The sequence below is a fragment of the Rhea pennata genome, chromosome 3 (genome assembly GCF_028389875.1).
Source record: "Rhea pennata isolate bPtePen1 chromosome 3, bPtePen1.pri, whole genome shotgun sequence".
Taxonomy (NCBI): Eukaryota; Metazoa; Chordata; class Aves; order Rheiformes; family Rheidae; genus Rhea; species Rhea pennata.
Genome location: NC_084665.1, coordinates 78651080 through 78670634, shown reverse-complemented (window position 1 = coordinate 78670634; position 19555 = coordinate 78651080). Strand labels below are relative to the sequence as shown.

The window sequence follows — 19555 nt, the reverse complement described above, 5'->3', positions numbered from 1 at the left end:
CAGTATGATAAAGATGATGGATTAAAAAAATGGTCCTGTCTCAGTGGATTATTCTTTCTAAACAGTTTGATAGTGTTTTAAACTTCTATTGCTGCTTCTAACGGTAGTTAGAAAAATCTTTGAATCCAAAAATACTTTACATTTTGCTTGCATATCAATTTATGAATGATACACAGCATTTGCTTTTGTGCAATGCTATTTCTCTCTCCATGCTTTAGAGGTTTGGGTTGGTAGTTTATCTGTTGAGTGGAGCTGCTGGAACTAGGTTTACTAGGGCTCATGAAGAATTTCTGTTAGCAGTTTTTTAGTTTTGCTTGTGTTGCTAAAGACTAGTCTGTCTCTTAACTTAAATAATGTTTTTTGAAAACCTTAATTCTTAGCATGAATAGGTAAAAGTTTATCATCATGGTTTTTTCTGTCTTTCAGGACACAGTAAAGCTGTTCGAGACATCTCTTTTAATAATGCTGGCACTCAGTTTCTCAGTGCAGCGTATGACCGCTACATTAAACTCTGGGACACTGAAACAGGTGGGCTTGTATTTATGTATACTGTTATTTGGCACTGTGTTTAAAAGTAACTACTGAGACCTAGGATCAGTCTATCGAGTTGTTTCCAATTATCTCTTATATCCTCTTGTCATTCAGTGTTCAGGCATTCATTACAGGAATACTGTTCTTTTTTTCCAAATGTTTTATTGTCTTCTGTAATGATGCAATTGACACTGCTTTTGTATTTCTATTTATTTGAAAAGTCTCTGTCAATTATTTGTAGTCCTAGAACAGTTTTGAGTAAAAAGACAAATTGTACATACATTAGTCAGTTGCATGTTTTCATTTATAAGCATAGAATTAAGCATAGTCACGTCAGAAGTGTGATTTCAATACTTAATCTGGAAGAATTGTTATTATTTTTAATAAATTTCTTATTAAATTGAACAAAACCCTCAAAATGTTATATTGTTATGGAAAAATAGCAGATTTGGGGGAGTGCCAGAGCACAACTGTCACTCCTACAAAGGATTTATATAAATTCACTAATGGCTGAACAATTCTTGCAAGTGCAGAATAAGAATTGAAAGTATTTTAAAATAACCTGTTCGACATTGAGATGCATTTTTTTTAATCCTGCTGTTGCACCATCTGTAATGATTCAACAGTACAGATCACTTCAGCCTTTTTCTTGTGTGTATTCGCTGTTTTTGTAAAGTTATACTCCGTGTTTAAAATATTTTTGCTTTTAGACTTATCAGTAAGCAGCCACTTATCTCATAATTTTGAACTGCACATTCTATGTTTACAGATCTGTCCAAAAATTTTTCTTAGCTTACATTATTTTTCTATGTAGGAAATGTTCTCCACAGGTTCAAGAAGAGACTTTTCAAAGTAGTAGTGTTATAATAACTGTTTCACTTAGTGCAGCCTTACAAGCCATGATGTTGTTTTGTACTGACTCAGGACTTAGCAGCAGCAGTATGCTTACTCTGTGTGAAATTACTTTTTACATGTTTTTTATCTAAAAGGAGTTTTTCTAGCTCTGCAGCTTCAAAGTTCATATAGAAAGTTTTTTCTGTCCATCAGGCTATATCTTTTATAGTAAGATAAGGTATTACAGTGCTAAGGTATTACTCTGAGGCTGGGACCAGCTAATGTGGTCTGGCCACACCAATGCCAATTTAAATTAGCTTGATCTCCAAATGGTGATTGTATCTAAAGTGCAAATTGGGAATGGTCCCTGCCCTTTGCTAACTCTTGAGCCATGCCTGGGAATTGGTTGGGAAGAGTGTGGTTTGTCTATGCCAAAACCACATCAGGACTGTTCTGGCAATGTAACAATAGAGGAGATTGAGTTCTGGTGCCTGGGGCTGTTTCTAGGTATTGCTTGATTTACTAATATAGATGTAGCCTCAAAAAGACACAGACAGCATAGTGATTTCTGATCAGTAGCAATGGCAGATGTACTGCTCAATATAGGTAAGATGCAGTATATCTTGACCATTTTGCAAGTTAACTCTTTTCAAAATGCTTCTAGATGATGTTGGATGAAAGGTTGGCAATCACTGGTATTTTGTTTCACTAGTACTTCTGCTGTTGCTATCAACAGTAGACTATATTTGACCAACTTATTCCATACAGACATTTAGATCTTGCTATTCTCTACAGTATTTCCATGACTTCCAGGAATGCATTAAGCAAAGTTTAGTAATAGTTGTTATGCATCTGTTTTGGCCTCTAAGAGGAGAACAGCAGACAGAGGAGTGTAAAGAATTTTTAATTAAATAGATTAAATCCTTATCTTAGTAAAGAAGATAGACACGTATGGAAGTTTCCATATGGAAGTTTCACAGCCTAGGAAGCAGTCTCCTGCTCAGAGAAGACTTCACATTATTTTAAAAAGCTCAGTTTCTCTAGGGGAAATAAGGTATTGACCAGAGCCTTCTGCCCATTATTTCAATGGTATTTCAGTTAACCTGAAGTTGAAGAGCACTCCGAATAAGAAGAGATATAGAAATTGAGCTGCTGGGAGAGGGAGTAGAGGAGAGATCTGGTGTTTTCAAGAGCTGCCTAAGAGCAGCACAGGGGAGTAAATTTTGTCAATATTGTTTAAAATAGGTGCATTTGAAAAAAGAAAGGAAGTTTCCATATTTGGAAAAGATGTTAGCGATGGTACCATTCATTTACAAGTGACAGACAGATGAAGATAAAAGCTGGATTCCCCAGCCTTGAGTCAGAATTTGGTTACCTAGACACCTGAAAAATGCATTGTGCTTTTTGGACTAAAACAGGCTTCTGGAAGCTCATACAAGTTATGGAAGATATGTAATCAGGGTATTTATGGCTGAGGCTACAAGAGAAGGTCAGTGTTTTGTTTTGCAGTTGGACTACGCTTACCCTTTTCTAGGCTTAGGAATGAGGAATTTTTGCCTGAGTTCAAGTCTCTCGTCAGGAAGAACTCTGCTCCTAGTGAGATGATGCTTTATAAAGACGTTGGTCAACTTGCGACATCCTGTATGCTGACATGTAGGCTATGGAGCAGTTACTGTTTGGCAAGCTAAAGTTTGTGTGTGTATATGTTTATACAGATGCATGCATGCAAACACGTGAAAGATGGTCCAATTAAAGTGCATCGAAAGTTCTACCCTCTAATCCTCTCGGGGTATAAAACAAGTACTTCCTGCTTTCATGATGTAAAACTGAAATTTATGCTTTATCAATATCCACAATAAATTCATCAGTGCACAGAGATTCTGACCTGACCCAGTATGAATGACTTCTCTGTTTCAGGGCAATGTATTTCAAGATTCACAAACAGGAAGGTTCCTTACTGTGTCAAATTCAATCCTGATGAAGATAAGCAAAACCTCTTTGTTGCAGGAATGTCAGATAAGAAAATTGTGCAGGTATGTCTCTGTTTAATATCCTCCACCGCTGATTTGTGTTTTCATAAGCAAGAAGTTGTTCCCACGAGTGACAATCTTCTCCCTCTCTCCTCCCTCCTCCTCCCCCTCTTTTTTTTTTTTTTACTAGACTCGCAAAGACTATTGCTATAGTATTTGCTTTCTTACTTGAAATTTCTTCCAAACCTGAGATAATAGGATTCTGAGATTTAGTAAATGTCTTGCTCTGAACTGTTTTTTATTTGTAGTGGGATATACGGAGTGGTGAAATTGTGCAGGAATACGATAGGCATTTGGGAGCTGTCAACACCATTGTGTTTGTAGATGAAAATAGACGATTTGTGAGTACATCTGATGACAAGAGTTTAAGAGTCTGGGAATGGTAAGTTTAAAATTTTGAATTTTAAGTTAATGTATTATGAGCAAACTGAGAGGAAGATAGCAGTTTATATTTAAAGTGTGTGTAGCACACAGGAAACTGAGGAGCGCTGAATTCTAGCTAGCTGAGAAAGAGCTGAATTTAAATTTCCCAAATTTTTATGTAATTACGTATGCTGTAGAATTATTCTTTCACAAGTAAAGAACCAAAAAATAATAAAGAACAAAATATGTTCTTGTTACTAATTTCTAATAGCTGTTAAAGTTGACCATATGTTCCACAAACCCTTGAGTTCTGCCACTTGGTCTAGTATGGTTCCTGCTTCTTAAAAGCTTTTGTCCAGTAAAATGAATTATCCCTTACCAAGTCTAATTATAATACTTTTTAATCACTTTGAAATGATTCTTACTGTCTAATAATGAATTATTTTCACTGGCTTATTGCCCCACTGTGTTGCATTATTTGAAAATTGCTTTTAAAGTCTGTAAAACTTAATTCCACTGAATACGAAGTAAAATGCCTTAAGTAGCCCCAGTTTTGTTGGTGCAAGTTTTTATGGGCATCAGGCTGCATTTAATATTAGCATTAATTATTAATCATTTATCATTATCTTACTGCTATATCTTTTAGAATCATTCCTCTAGAGATTTTAATTTTTAAAACTAGTTGCTTCCTATCTTGTTGTTGGATACTAACCAACCTATTTTGGCTTTGCTAAAGAGACTTTATGGATTTCCTTTTTCCCTAAAGAAAGCATAAGACACAGCCCTGTCAGCCTGAAGCACGCTGCACTCTATTAGTGAGCTCTGTTATCTCTCCTTTCCCCAAAGGTGTACTAGCCCTTAAATTAACCTTTTAAAGAACCATCTGTGCTATGTTACATTAGTGTGTGTAGTTTTTGAATGCTTTGAATATGCATAGTGTTATATAATATTAGACCAGTATCTCAGTGTAGCTTCACTTCTATTTTCTGGTAGTCTGTGTTTGTTTTTTTTTTTTTTTTTTTTTTTTTTTGTTGTTGTTGGTGGTGGTGGTGGTTTTGGTTTTTTTGGACAAATCGTTGATACCCACAGTATGAATACAATAGATAACAAAAATGTGAAAGTCTATCCAAGAAGAACTCATAAGAAACACCATTTTAAACAGCTTTCAATTTTTATTGTTTTCTGTCAAAATATATTATCTTCTATTTCTGAAACTTTTTTTCCATGAGAATCTGGGGCTTAAGATTTTTCTGTACTTTTTTGAAAGAATAATCTCATATCTTTTTAAGTTTCCATTCTATTTTGCCCTTCACATATGAAAAGCTTTTGCACATTACAACTGTTAGTTTGGCAGCTCTATGACTAATGAGTTCCTTCCTAGGCTTTTTTTTTTCTTAATCTAGACAAGAGACTACAATCTGTAGTATTTGGATGTTACCCAAGCACCAAAGAAACCCTCAGTATGTCTGATCTGCTGCTATCAGTGCCGGTAGCAGCCATGGTAATGACCAAAGTCTGGGAACCCAGGCTTAGACTAGACATATAATGCTGTCACCATATGTCGCTCCAAGAGAACCTCTGTTCAGTGCTTCATAATTAGCCCCATGTATGTGCTGAGCTCCTTAAAGAAAAATCATTACAGTGTCATGTCTGCTAAGCAATGTCTCCTGTTTGGTGAGTAGGAGTATCTCACTTGCACAAATCTGTTGTTTCCTTGAGATTGGATTGCCCTTGTTTCGTGAGCTTTGTGTTGATGGCTGAAATAAATAGCAAAGTGGGTGGATTTAGCCACTTTGTGGGAAAGAGCAGGAAAGGCAAAAAGGTTCTGGCATGGGAACATCGCAACCTGCTTGTTCCAGTAGCAGAAGCTATCTTTCTGAAGGAAAAAAAAACATGTACTGAGCTTGCTGTGCACTGAAGAAAGAGCTCCCTTGTTCAGATAACGAGGAACTCAACTGTATACGGTGTTCTGCAACACTGTTCTTGGGGGTTTGGGAGGTTTAATAAGAAGCAAATGTAGTGCTGTCTTCCTAGCCATGACTTGAAAGTCATTCTCTACAGCCTGCCATGACGTATGCTGACCTGTCTATAGGCATATTTCTATACTTTCAGGATCCAAATTTTTTACAGTGAATTAAAACTAAATTAATGCATTCCGTAGAGAAGATTCTGGACCTTGAAGAATTCCATGTTAAATTATTTTTTGCTGCACCTTGAATCTTCATTTACTAATTTTACAAGGAGAATTATTTGCATCTTTGTTGTTTTGGTTATTGCACCTGTTGACATGTTTAAGTGTGCAGTATTTTTCACTATCCTAGAGAAACAAAGCAGCCTTCAAAATAATTATGACCCGAGTATGGCCTTAAAAGCCAGTAATTAAAACCAGTCTAATTGCTTGGTTCCAATTGTCCAGAGGAATTTTGTAGTATGTTTTGTAAACACTTTGACTTGGCTGGAGCTGGTAATGGGATGGCGTGTCAGGCTTGATCACAGCGAGCAACTTCTCCCTTGGGAATTTCAGTCTTTTCCCCAGGAGTTCATACGTGCAGAGATTTCACTGTGGTGTGCCCTGAGTTGCGGTTGATTGCTGAAAGTTCAGGCTGCGAGTATAGGGCACTTACAGATCGGATGGTTTATTTAGTGATTTTTACACCCATTTGGTTTTTATCTCTACAACAGTGATATTAGTTGACGTAGATGTTGTATTCTCTCCTCTTTCTTTTAGAAAGGCTGAATGTTTTGTCTTGTCTCCTGTATATGTTTCTGATGCTACCTGGATAAACAGTGAAATGATTTGGGGAACTGACCTTGGCGACTTTTCTTTCCTTTAACCTTCAAGTCAGCCAGTAAAAGACCTATACAGCAGGAGCTTAGTTCTTACTCTGCCAGGCTCAGCAGGCTTGTCAGCTCTGGCTGGCTATGCCCCCAGCCAGCCTTTTCTCTCCACAGTTCCTAGTAAAGATGCTGTAGTCTCATGAGAGTGCTTTATAATGTGCAGATCCCACAAATATGTGTGTTTCTATATATTTATTTGTTTGCCTAGATATATTTTTTTCTCTCCTCCCTTTGGGAAGAAGTTGTATGGAACCCCATTGTGTCACTTTTCTTAATCTTGTTATTACTCTCAATATTGAAAACTTTTTGGCTTATGAAGTACTTAGGGGAGGAAAAATAGGCAAGCTTTGAAGATCTTTAAAATTTGAACAAATATGCATGTCATATGAGATTTTTAGTTCAGCCAATCATGATAGCATCTTAATTTTCTTTCTTTTTTTTCTTTTTTTTTTTTTTTTTTTTTTTTTAGGTTGGGGGGATGGTTATTTCTTATTTAACAATTTGACTGGAAACAAATGTGAAACAGAAGTGTGTGTCTTTATTCTGCCTAATAGTTCAAGGCAGCATATCCTGCCAGTGTCCTAACTGTCTGGTGCATTTCAACATAAAGCAGAGCTATCTCAAATAAATTCCAGTCAATGAGCTTGCATTCATTTGTAAAGAGAGATAGGAGGCAGGAGAACTTATACTGCATTTTAATTTCTTATTGCAGTAGAAATCGACATTAGAGATGTATTTTCTATGATGATGGAGGAGGATTTCAGATGACTAGTGGGCTGGGGAAGCGTTGTGAGTTAGGAATTGAATAGGATCTGACCTTGTTGAAGTGATGACTGTGTCCTGTCCCAGGTGGGATTTGAAGCTGTTTGAATATTAATGGAGAAAGGTTGGATTAGGAGAGAGGAGCCTGCACTTGCTGTGCTGTCGCCTTGGTCAGCCTCAGAGATGATGTGGACTCTTCAATCCTCTACAGATTTATTACCCAGTTGTAGTCTTGGATCTCCCTGTTTGGGATTGTTATCCCTACATGTGCTCTTACCCACAGAGCATACAAATCTGGTTGCTCTTTATATGCTGAGGAGTAAATGATCATAATAGTTTACTATAAAAAAAAGCACTCGTGTTAGAGTTGTCCTGAGCAGCTTCTCACCCTGCTGCCCACGTGCATGTTGATTAACACAAGCTGCCTGGAAGTAACGTGCCTCACCATGAAACGGTGTTGTAGTTACGTCACTGATGTTTTCGGTGCCTCCCTTGACCGTGTTGCCATCCAGCAAGGCTCAGCTGGTGAGCGCCAGGCAGCCGTCCGTGCCCTCTGCTCCTGGCATGTCCCCAGCGGCCCTTCGGTGTGCGTGAGACGCTGAAGTCACGACCATCCCTTCTGGGTTAACGAATATGGCGACAGAACGTTCTGCCTGTGTCTTCTGCTGAATATATTAATCACATCTGTTTTCTGCTGGAGAGTCTTGTGTTTAATGAGGAAGACGTGCATTTCTTCCCTTTTTAATAGCTTTCTAATGTAAGGTATGAGGAATGCTGTGGATACGCACAGCCTATTAACAATTCAGGTTACATATTTAAAACCAAAAGACTATTCTGAGGACTGAGGATTAGGCTGTACTTTTTTTTTTCTTTTTGCCCTGAGTTCACATGCTTTTGTACAGAACAATGTACGATCTTAACGAAACAATAGTAAATAACTTGAATTAGGCCAGCAAAAAGTTGGTGCAGTCCAGTGTTGAACTGAGATTAGGGATTTCAGAGTTTAGCTCAGCTATGAACGTTCAAAATTGGCAGCGCCCCATTTGGGAGAGATCAGGAGGAAAAGGTCATTATCAGAGAAAAGTGTGCGAGAGTTCTAGGAGGTTTTTGGTTGGCTGGTTTGGGGTTTTTTTGTTTTTAAAGAGAGAAAATGAATGGGTAGACAAATTGTCTAATTAAAACAAAAGTTATTAAGATATTCAGATGTACATGTGTATATCAGTTTAGTTGTTCCTGCTACCTACATAAGAATTTTGTAAGAGTTGCAGTTAAGCAAGAAGGCAGTGGCAGTGTTTTCATGTTACAGTCCTAATCTAACAGTTACAACTAAAATACTGCTTTAGACTTTGAGTCATTTGGTTTAGGGTGAATTCACACTGTGAGAAGTTATACAGCTGGAGTTCTCTGGATGGGTGTTTGTAATATTTTTGAGCTCCTACACATTCTTCATTTGGACATTTGGACACACTGCGCACTCTGATGCAGTGGCTGAGTAAATCAGCTGACTTCAGCCAGCCCTTTGGACCATCTCCATGTCTTCATAAAACACATACTTCTTCCTTTTGCAGGGATATTCCTGTAGACTTCAAGTACATAGCGGAGCCAAGTATGCACTCGATGCCAGCTGTGACTTTGTCTCCAAATGGTAGGTTAACACTTTTCTGCCTTCTTAGGGCTAGTTTCCATAGGCATATCTTGCTGATTATATCCTGCCATGTTCCCATGCTGCATCTCCTTGCCACCATCCCTCCATCTCCCAAAATGAGTGTGTGCGTTTATTCCAAGATTGGAGAGGATCTGATTTAAGTTTTAAGAAGAACAAGTATGTCAAAATGAGGGGTTATATCAGGATAACTGTATCCATTTAAATTTAGACCTTGATCCAGACTGGGTAAAATGACACTTTCCTTCCATAGAGCTACCATCCACTCTTTGCTACATTTAAAACATTGAGAGGAACTATGGTGGGAATTGCTGATAAATCCAAACTACTAAGCAAGTTCAGCAGTCTTTACAGTGCCACTGATAAAGCAGAGACTGTTTACATGATCCTGTCAATGCTGTTGCTATCTGTTCTGAATATAGCCCAAATAACACTTGCATAAGATAAATCCCATGTTATTTCAGTGCTCTTGCATGTTAATGTTTAACTGGTGCTTATTACTTTTATCAGAATTAAACTAAAGGAGAATAAAAGTTTACTGCCTCCAATAGTCAGTACAAGGCCTTCTAATAGGACCAAGTCTGGTTTATCTCTTTTGGCCAAAACTAAATGGCTTGAGTGTCAACATTATTAAACTGTCACTAGACTTGCAGTTAACAATTCCATTGAGCTAAGCAGTGATTGATCATCTGTTGCACAGCTAGCATTTTCGTAGCATCAAATTGTATGGGCTTTCCAGTGTAAATATATTATTTTCAATTATAGAAGTAGTTTTAATATAAAAAAGATGATTCTGGAGCCTCTTTAAAACTCTCCAGTCAAGTTTGTTTCTTCAGATGTAGCATTCTGATACTCATCTTTGTTTATTGCATTTTTAGGGAAATGGTTGGCTTGTCAGTCGATGGATAACCAAATTCTGATTTTTGGAGCTCAGAATAGATTCAGATTAAACAAAAAGAAAATCTTCAAAGGTCACATGGTAGCTGGCTATGCTTGTCAAGTGGATTTTTCACCTGATATGAGGTGAGTTCTATGGGATTAAGCTTCATCTTAAACACTAATTTTCCTTTTGAAACCTCTGCAGCATTCATTGATGCGCTGCCTTCCCATTAGGTCTGTATCAGACAGATCTCTAGCCAAGCAGCAGAAAGCAGATTGCTCATGACATTTGATAGGACTGAGAAATTCAACTGTTGCTCAGAGTGATATTTCAAAAAGCAGTCAACATAACCCAAATTCCATTTATATTGTTGTGTTAAACCTTCCAGAGACTCCCCCTGTTTTACACAGCAGAAGAGGTTTTCTCCTCTTATTTGCATCTGGCTCTTTTTGCACATGGTCTGCTGTAGCAGCCTCAAGGCTGTATTCCAGCAGCATTCACTTGTATAGAATACCTGTGTGTCAGACTTGCTCAGTTTTTCCAATTTGCAAGTCTCTCGTGGTATCCTCATTTATTCTAAGAGAACTGTCTTGTTCATGCTGTTTGCTCAGTAACATGCCTCTGCATTTACCACTGTGGGTACGTAAGATTTTTATTATTTTAAAAACGGGAGAATAACCTCAACAAAGCAGGAGAAAAATCAGAGAGGAGTGTCTGTAAATTTAAGAGCTTTTGGCACTTCATCTTTTCCCGATTTATTCTCTCTAATTCTAGTAACACTCCACACAGTGTAGTCACAATGCTTAGCACGTTTACCTTGCAGTCAGTGAATCATCTTCTGCAGGGCTTGTGCTGCTTGAAGTACAGCATGCGTGCTAATTCCCTGGCCGGTAGGCTTTCAGTCAGATAGGAAGCTCTTTGGGTGAAACACTTTTCCATTGCTCAGTGTACAATTATAAAAAAGCAGTTCTTGAGCACTTGATAAAGCTTTTATTCTAATCCCTTTAATACAGCTATGTGATATCTGGAGATGCAGATGGAAAACTTAACATCTGGGACTGGAAGACAACAAAACTCTACAGCAGGTTAAAAGCACACGATAAAGTCTGTATTGGTGCAGTCTGGCATCCACATGAAACATCTAAAGTCATTACGTGCGGCTGGGATGGTCTTATTAAACTATGGGACTAAAGAGGATGCTACAAAGATCAGAAGTTGTAACTCTTGCAGACAACTGAGATTTGAATGAATTCTGCTCTAAGGATGAGTAGACATTTTTAATACAGCTGTTCTCAGCTAGCTGTGTATATACTCCCCAAAATGGGAGATACTCGTGACAAAAAAAATGGACTGGAAGGATGTAGTTCTAAATATTACCCCTGAGTATGAGATGCTGAGATCAGTGAAGCATGCAATCAAGTGTTAGTTTGTCATGTCACTTTTTTGTGCAAAATACTTTTGTAAAGTAAAATAATTCTCAGAAAAAATATTTTTGTGTTTTTGGGTGTCAGATGCGTAGAGTTAAAGGAGAGAACCAGCAGTTGTATAATTACATTCTGTAATTCGAAGAACAAATCTTTATCTACTGCAATAGAGCTGGAAAAATGCATTTGTTTGCACGCTTTTTGGCAGTATTTTGTGGTCCCCAGAATTCTTCTAACTTTATAGAACATAAGACCACTTGCTAAGATCTGTTAATACATGATAGAAATGTAAAATGAATCAGAAACTTGTATAGCCTTCAGTTAAACGGTATGCACTGAAGACTGCATTCATAAAATTGTTTTCTGTCTGTATTTAGATTTAACAATTGCATTGTGCTCATCACTGAGGTTCATCTTTGCAACTACTCCTCAATTTGAAGGTTTTCCTTATAGTGGGTACTCTTTGATTGTATGTTGTTGTTCTCTTTCCATATGCAGTTAAGTTCTAATAAGCATGATAAATATTTTGAAAGAAAAACAACGAAGTAAATGTCTCTTGTTCTGTTTGGAATACATTGTATTATAAGCCCCACAGAGTTTGACAAATTAATGTATATACATGTCACTTTTTCTCTTTAAAGAACTTATTTTTAATAAATCTTTTTTATATATAAAAAAAAAGCTTATCTTCATTGAATTCTCCCCTCCAGCAATGTCTACATAAAATACTTCATATCAGTTGGCATTCTAATTCCCAGTTGTACCAGAGTTCAGATAAACTCATTTTCTTGCACTGTTCATGCAGAACTAATGCAGGTTAGAAGCAGGAGAAAAGTCCTTTAAAACCTCATATCTGTTCCGATTTTAATCCCATAATGGAAATAAAAAAGAGGTGTACCAAATTTGTCCAATGGATCAGTCTTCAATCAGAGTTTTGAATTACACTATATTGTTTTCTAAAAATCTAGTCACTGTTCCTTAGTTATAATCAGTGGCAAAAGAGTAATAGCCATAATCAACAGTAGGATGGAAGATAAAGCAATTTGATAGTTGAGTTGCAAAGAATCTCAAATTGTGGTAACAGAAGGAAACCCTTTTTTTTTTTTTTTTTAATTTACAACTTTTGGAGGCTTGATTAACAAGTCTATTTCATTCTTTCAAAGAGTAATTGCTAAATTTAGGCATGTGTGAGTGAACATGAAGCTTACGGAATTTAAACCGATAGTCTAAAGCTGACCTTCATGTTCTTTCCACTGGCCACTTATGCCATCACATATCTACGCCAAATTTACATCTATTTTCCATTTACTTTCCCATCTAGGTAATCTGGTGTCTGTTTCCACAAAAAAGCATATAGGGTTTTTTTTACGTGCAGCATACTTGTCATGGTAATTGTGTATTATCCAGCCTCACACCTGTGTATAAATACTGAAATAAAGCTTCAAAAAAACATTGAGAGTGCGAGGGTGAGTGGGGAAGTGTCCCGAGGATCCTGCTCTGTGGAGGGAAATAGCAGCCGTTCTAATTTCTTGACTCGAAGGATGTAGGTAGGAATGAGTTGCTGCCATGCCACAGACCATGAGCTTCTGACATGGTTCTTTCACAGGGAAGACTTAATTCTTGAGTTGGGTCTTGAGCGCTGCTGTGCAGTGTGCCGTATACGCCTGCTGCATAAGGAGGTAGTGGGCTGAAATAATCAAAGTATTTTTTTTCTTCAAATTCCTTTTCTTAATTAGATATGTGTTAACATCTTGTAAATGTAGGGAAGCGAGGAGAAGAGGAGGAATTAGAGCAGATACAAAAATAAGAAATTCTCATAGGATTGGTCTATATTGGTTTCCATATCAGAAACATCTCTCTCAAAATGCTCAAAAGCATTTAAATTGTAATAGCATGAAATGTTTGGCTCTGTAATTGGTGCTATGTTGTTCCATACATCAAGCAGAACTTAATTCCTCTGTATATTAATGCAATAATAGACTAACTCTCTTTGTTTTGAGGGAGAAAAATAAGAAATATTGACTCAATAAATTCTGCTGGAGTTGATGAATTAGGATTAAATGTTTACAATGAGCCCTGAATCAAAATTCCACTGGAAACTTTTAGATAAAATCCTTTGTCTCTCACTGTTGGTCGCTGTGTTAATCTTTTGTGGAATTTCTCACATCTGCATTGAAGCCTGCAGGGGGGATTTTTATGAGCATAATTCCCTCTTGTCAGCTTTGAAGTTAGAAACTCTAAAGCTCACGTTGTCAAGTAGTTTGCTGTGCAGGAGGACAGACAGCCTGTGTCTTGTGTGGCGTGTGTCTAGACTTGCCTTTCCAGCCGCCACCTGGGAAAAGATTTCTTGTTGGGCTTAATTAACTCAAATTGTGTCTTTCCCTTATCTTCCCAGTTTCATGTTTCACCAGAAATCGGTCCCTTACAAACGCTGGTCAGAGCAAGTCTAGACTGAGACCTCTAGGCTGAACTTAGCATGTGAGCAGACAGAGCCAGGGGAAAGCAGCTCCTGGAGAACAGGGAGCAGCATTCCCCAATTTGTTGTCTTCTAGCATAATGCGGAGAATGCAAGGAAGCAATTGAAGCTGAGAGGAGCTTCTTGGGAGGGCTGGAGGCAAGCATGCCGCGCTGTCTGGGAGAAACACTTGAAAGCGGGAGTGCAGGGTAGCTATGACAGCACTGTAATTTTGTTCCCCTTGATCACACATCTGTAACTTTAAGGGATGGTGTGGCAGTATGCTGACACTTTTATTTATACCAATTACTTTTGCAGTGGGGATTTTATAGATAAGTGAACCATCTCCACCATTCTTGGAGTTCTGCCTTGGAAACTTGATAGTTCTTTGGGCCTCGTGCCATTTTTTTCTTGGATTTTTTTCATATGGGAGAGGGGGGAAGTATCTCATGCAGCTTACTGGTAAGAAGGCTGTCTTTCTTGAAGCAGATGGTCTTGGCATCTGCCTTGCACAGAGTTTATAGTGGTCCCTAGTAAGATGGCATTGCTCAGTCTTTGCCCTCATTAGGAGGAACAAGGATCTAAATTATTACACATCCAAAAATTCCTGAGATTGTCTTGTAAAAAGTCAATTTTTAACGACAGGCAGATGTTCAATACGCCAGTTAACACTGCTGTCCTCCAGTGCTGATTTAAGCAGTAGGCTTTGCAAATCTGACAGCCCAGTAACACAATGTACTTTCCTTCTTTCTACCAGCTGGTCATTACAAAATCTTGTTTCTGTTTGCTAGAAAGTGTCTGTATGACAAGCAGTCTGTATAATGGGGAACATGTGGGAGAGGGAGGAGAAATTTGCCTGAAAGGCTTAACAGATAAATCTATATGCGAGCAAAATTTGTTAGAGGTTGTTCCTCTAGAGAGTACTTACGGACTGTAGGTTGACTTTGCTAGCTTATCCTCAAAGTCCAAGTCTCCTATTTTGCAGTAAAACATGTATTTTTCTGTCAGGATTGCTGATAAGATCAGATGCACCAAGGCTGTCTTGCAGCACTCGCACATAACCCTTCCACAAGCAGGCTTTTCTTACAGAAGCTCCTTGTGGAATTTAAAGCTTTTAGAAGCAAGTTCCAAGCACTTTCAACCAAGCATGGACTTCTAAATTAGTGAGGTACACTGCAAGTTTGACCTCGGGCCTGTTTGCTACCTTGTTAGATAGCAGGACTTTTAAAATATTAAAGCGTTGAGCCTTCCTGAGTCTCCTTTTAACTTGCTGCTCTTTAGGTTATTGAGAGACTGCTAAAATCAAATGTTATTGCAGATATATTGGGCTGGTCATCCAGAGTAAGAGGTTATGATTTGTCCTTGATTTTGTTCACTTAGTCTAAAGCATGTCAAGACTAACTGAGCCTGCGTCACCTCTGATTTGGAGAGGAAGAGAACAACACAAGTCCTCTAGGGAGTAATTTCAGTAATACGAACTTTATGAAGCTTCAAGACTGTTGGTAGTTAACAGGCATGTTTCTGGGAGCTGCAAAGCTTCCCAGTTCTCCCAGCGTAATTACCCCGCAGTTGGTGTGCTGCCATAACTCACCAGCTAAACACTTTTATTGTGGGGTAAGTGTTTCTTGGCAGAGCTTAAACTCTTGTAAAGCAACATAAACCAAAAATGAACTGTGCTAGAATGGCTGTAACAACTTCACACCTTAGTTTACACCAGCGTAATTTTCTTATGCAGATGTTCACACAGGCTAGTTAGCTTTAGAGAAGTTTTTATTTTGGTTCTGCATCCTTATACAGTATTTTTCCTTCAGCTCCTCCATATGTACTCTGTAAAACATAATCCTTTCCAAATATTATTTGCTCAGGAGATGAAGAAGGAAGTTGCACTCTGAATGAAGTCAGTTGTCAGGCAAACCATCTGCAGTAGAAATAAGCAAGTCCGATTCCCCCAAGTTTTCAAAGTCATGCAGTTTTGCTGGAACAATTTCTCTGTAGCAAAAACTCCTCTGTTTCTCTCCCTTGGTACTTGTAGGGTCCTGGTGGGCTTGGGATGCAGGCATTGGTTTTGCTTGCTTTTTGTCATACTCCTTCCAATATTAAAAAAAAAAAAAAAAAAAAAAAAAAAAATCTGAGGTTCAAAACTCTTCTATTCAAGCCTTTCCTGGAGATCTTGCTCAAAGGAGTAGAACAAGGCATTCTGATGTCCCTCCTGCCTGGGAGGTCAGTTTGGGAGAGAAGAGTGGCACCTGCATCTCAGCTGCTCCTCACTAGTTTTAGCAGAGGAACATGGGTACTCCTTGGGCCAGATCACTGTTGTATGAAAGGAGACGTGTGAATGGTCCGATGACGGTCCTCCCATCAGGTGCTCACTTTCCCATAGTGACTATTCAGGGCACACAGGGTGGTGGCTCTGTTGTGGATACTGAAGCTAGGTTCAAGGGTGGGATGCACATTGGTTGACTTTGATTCGGAAATGGACTTCAAAGACGGGGGAGTAAATATCAGCAGAGGCATGGGATCACTTTTTAACTATTTCTAAAAGCTTTGTACTGTATATACCACATAGATTTATTTCAGGAGACTGCTGAAAAGTAAGTGTGTATGGTGCTAATCCACTGAAAAGAGTAGAGAAGTCTGATTCTTACTCACATTGGGATTGTTGTTGCCGAGCAGCAAAGCGGATCCAGCTTCCTCATTCTGCGATGTGCTGTCTACCAGAATAAGGGACCAGGACAGAGTCTCTGCAAAGATTTCTTCCTGAACCAGCTGAAACACTTTACAAGAGACATGTCAAATCGCTTTTGTCAACAGGGACTTCTGTTTAAGGAAAGAGATCCGTTCATTATCCCAGGTAGTTCTCAGGCTTATTCTTCAGACACTGCCCATGCAAGCCGGCGGAGAGAGAGAAGCCTGAAAATCTCTCTGAATGTAGGTCAGCCTCTGAATTTTCACCATCACTAAAACAGGTTTACACTGACTGCAATTAAATGTCACATTGTGTTAACAAGCAGGAAGAACTCAAGAGCAATTTCCTACTAAATAACCCTGAGGATCCTTTCAAGGGCAAGGGAGTATCTAATGAAGCTCACAAAATCAAAGTTTTTGAATAAAACAGATGGTCTCAGCTGTTGAATAATTCACCAGAGAATGAGTGCTTTTTCTTCAGGTGTCCTGCTAGGTGATATGTCTTGTTGGCATCTGCCAAGAAAAGCCAGGCATATGTTTCTTTTAGGCTTTCTTTGCTCTAGCACAGATTGAGAGGTGTCCCTCCTGCTAGTGAGGAACGACCCATCACGATTCACAGGTGTGATCAAAGACTGAGTCTGTAATTGCATGCAATAAACTTGAGGTTTTGGAGTGGGACAAGAAGTCAGAAAAGCTCTTACCTTTTTTGGTCAAGTTCTGAGACCTCCAAAGAAACCAATCTGGCATTCAGGAAAGGGACTGCTTTCTTTGGAGAACCGTGTTAGCAGCCTAACACGTCCCCCTCAGGGCTGCAAGGCATTCTTTGGGAAAGGCTAATGTTGCAGTATCAGGTCTTAACAGTGTTAGTTTGGGGGACTAAAATGTATCTCTTCTCATTTTGACCATGTCACTGGTTAATAACAGCCATAAATTCTAAATCAGTTATTTATGTGTTTGTTTATAAATTACAGCGGGCCTCTCTGAGAGGTAAATAGTCCAGCTCCCAAAGAAGCTTCAGGAAGGAGCTGTGCAAATAGAACTGCCACCACACACAGCTCATCTCCGCAAGGATTCATTTTAGCATGAGCCGAAACACCTCGCAGTGGAGGCGTCAAACAAACCCAGTAACACCTCCCACTTAAGGGAAGAGACCTGTTCGTTATGTCCTTGCTAGCTGGGATTGGAACCAGCAATGGCCACCATGCATGGCCAACACACTTTATAAATAAGATCCCATTTTTTTCTCATATACCTTGAAACCAGACAGGTAACTCAGACTCACTTCTGTCGCTTTGTAGGAGCCAAGCAAAGCACAGGTTCTTCAGTTGTTCTACAGTAGGGCAGAGACCAGCTTGGCCCAAAAGGGACAGTGAGGTAGGATGTTGCTCTCCCCTCTCTGTGACAGGCCAGGGTGCCATAAGGAGCCAGTTCAAACCACCACACAGCCTTGTTCTGCCCTGTCTTACCAGGAAGGGCTCAGGACAAAACGGTTAGCAGAAATACCAAAATGAAGGCAAGAAGGAGGCTCCTGTGCTGAGCGGGATGCAGCCAACCTGGCGCAGGAGGGACAGGCATGCTGGGTTTGCTCCAAGTAAACTTCAGCAAGCACTGACCAAGGAGGGAACAAGAAAGCTCAGTTGATTAGAGCGTGATGCTGCTAATGCCGAGGTCACGGGTTCAATCCCCGTATGGGCTACACTGAGGGTTGGACTAGATGATCTCCAGAGGTCCCTTCCAACCTTACCAGTCTATGATTCTATGAAAGAACCGCAGGGGGAAGATATGCAAGGGGAAGACACAGCCTAGTGAGAGAAGAGCCTGAGCCAGAGCCAGCCGCCTCCCGCAACATGTCAAACCTGAGTAGTTTGGGGGTTGCAAGGATGCTAGTAACCAACTTCAGCTCATGGGGCAGGAACTAGGAATGCCACAACTCTCTTTTGGGCCAGATGCAGAGGATATTGGGAGTCTGCTATCTTATAAAAAACCTCATCAGCTGGTGCAATAAGCAGCAAAACAAGCAGCTGGCCATTGCAGCCAGCCCAGAGACATAGGAGAGGAATTGAGTGTCCTCAAAACATTTGATTTCAAGGCTCAGCAGTTACCTCAAGATGGACAAGCTTTCACCCAGAGCCAGGAGGGAGGCAATGGGCTCACAGCTCTGGAGAGCTGATGCAAATACTTGCAGGCAGAGGACTCCAGGAGATGCCTAATACTTGGAAACTGAGGGCCAGAAGCCTCTGAAGACTGCAGGACCAGGCAAGACATGTAACTGCGACACTGAGCACACCCAGACAGGCTGAAGGTGCTAAAAGGACCACTTGATACACTACAGAAAGACAGCTTAGGGTCCTGTGCAAGCATATTGCTGAGCAAGTTGCTGGAAGATAAGGTCAGAGATGCAAGTTGGCCAGTTCACACCTGATGACTTAGGCTGATTTGGCCTTGGGACTCCAGCCCCACTTTGGTGCAGGCCCCTTCCTGGGCCACTTGTGGCAGGAGGAGCTTGAGGTACAAGGCTGACTTTCCTCCTTAGATGCTCAAGGCCAAGCCACCCACAGCAGGACTGTTGGGGTTCATCTCTCAACCCAAGAAAGAGGAAAAGGCTTTAGTGCACTGGCTAGCGAAGATGCTCAATGCTGCCCACACTGGGCGCTCGGAGATACTTTAGCAATGCCGGCACTGACCAGTGGCCTCTTCTTCCCACTTAGGAATGGCGACACCATCACTGGGCTCCAGGCTGTGGCTATAATGGGGGAACTGACACAGGGCAGGGAAGACAACTGGATTTGGACAGGTTCCTCCTTGTGACTATTCCACAAGCAACCTGCTGGCAAACGGATTTCTTTTAAACATGCCTCAGGCATTAAGGGCTGGGAAAGATAGGAACTGGATTCATTTAAGATTTGCTTCTTCAGGTAAAGGAGGTCGATTAAACAAGCGGTAGGGATGCAAAAGCAAGACCTCAGAGAAGGCTATAACTCCGCTTTAAGAGACTTTAGGTAGAAAGGTACAGCTAGTGCATAAAATAAGAGCTGTTCATTTTCTCCTGTAATATCATGTAACTGCCTCCAAAATGATAAATGGCTTTTA

The 19555-nt window shown here is 39.7% G+C and overlaps 1 protein-coding gene across 1 annotated transcript in view; it reads left to right on the top strand.

The window, feature by feature from the left end:
- Positions 1-11961, top strand: part of CDC40 (cell division cycle 40) — a 37890-nt gene extending 25929 nt beyond the window's left edge. Inside the window, exons 10-15 of the mRNA XM_062570968.1 lie at positions 427-528; positions 3283-3398; positions 3644-3777; positions 8927-9003; positions 9900-10044; positions 10915-11961. Of these exons, the coding sequence (XP_062426952.1) occupies positions 427-528; positions 3283-3398; positions 3644-3777; positions 8927-9003; positions 9900-10044; positions 10915-11092 (752 nt within the window). The 3' untranslated portion in view covers positions 11093-11961. The remainder of the gene's footprint in view (positions 1-426; positions 529-3282; positions 3399-3643; positions 3778-8926; positions 9004-9899; positions 10045-10914) is intronic.
- The last annotated feature ends 7594 nt before the right edge of the window (positions 11962-19555 follow it).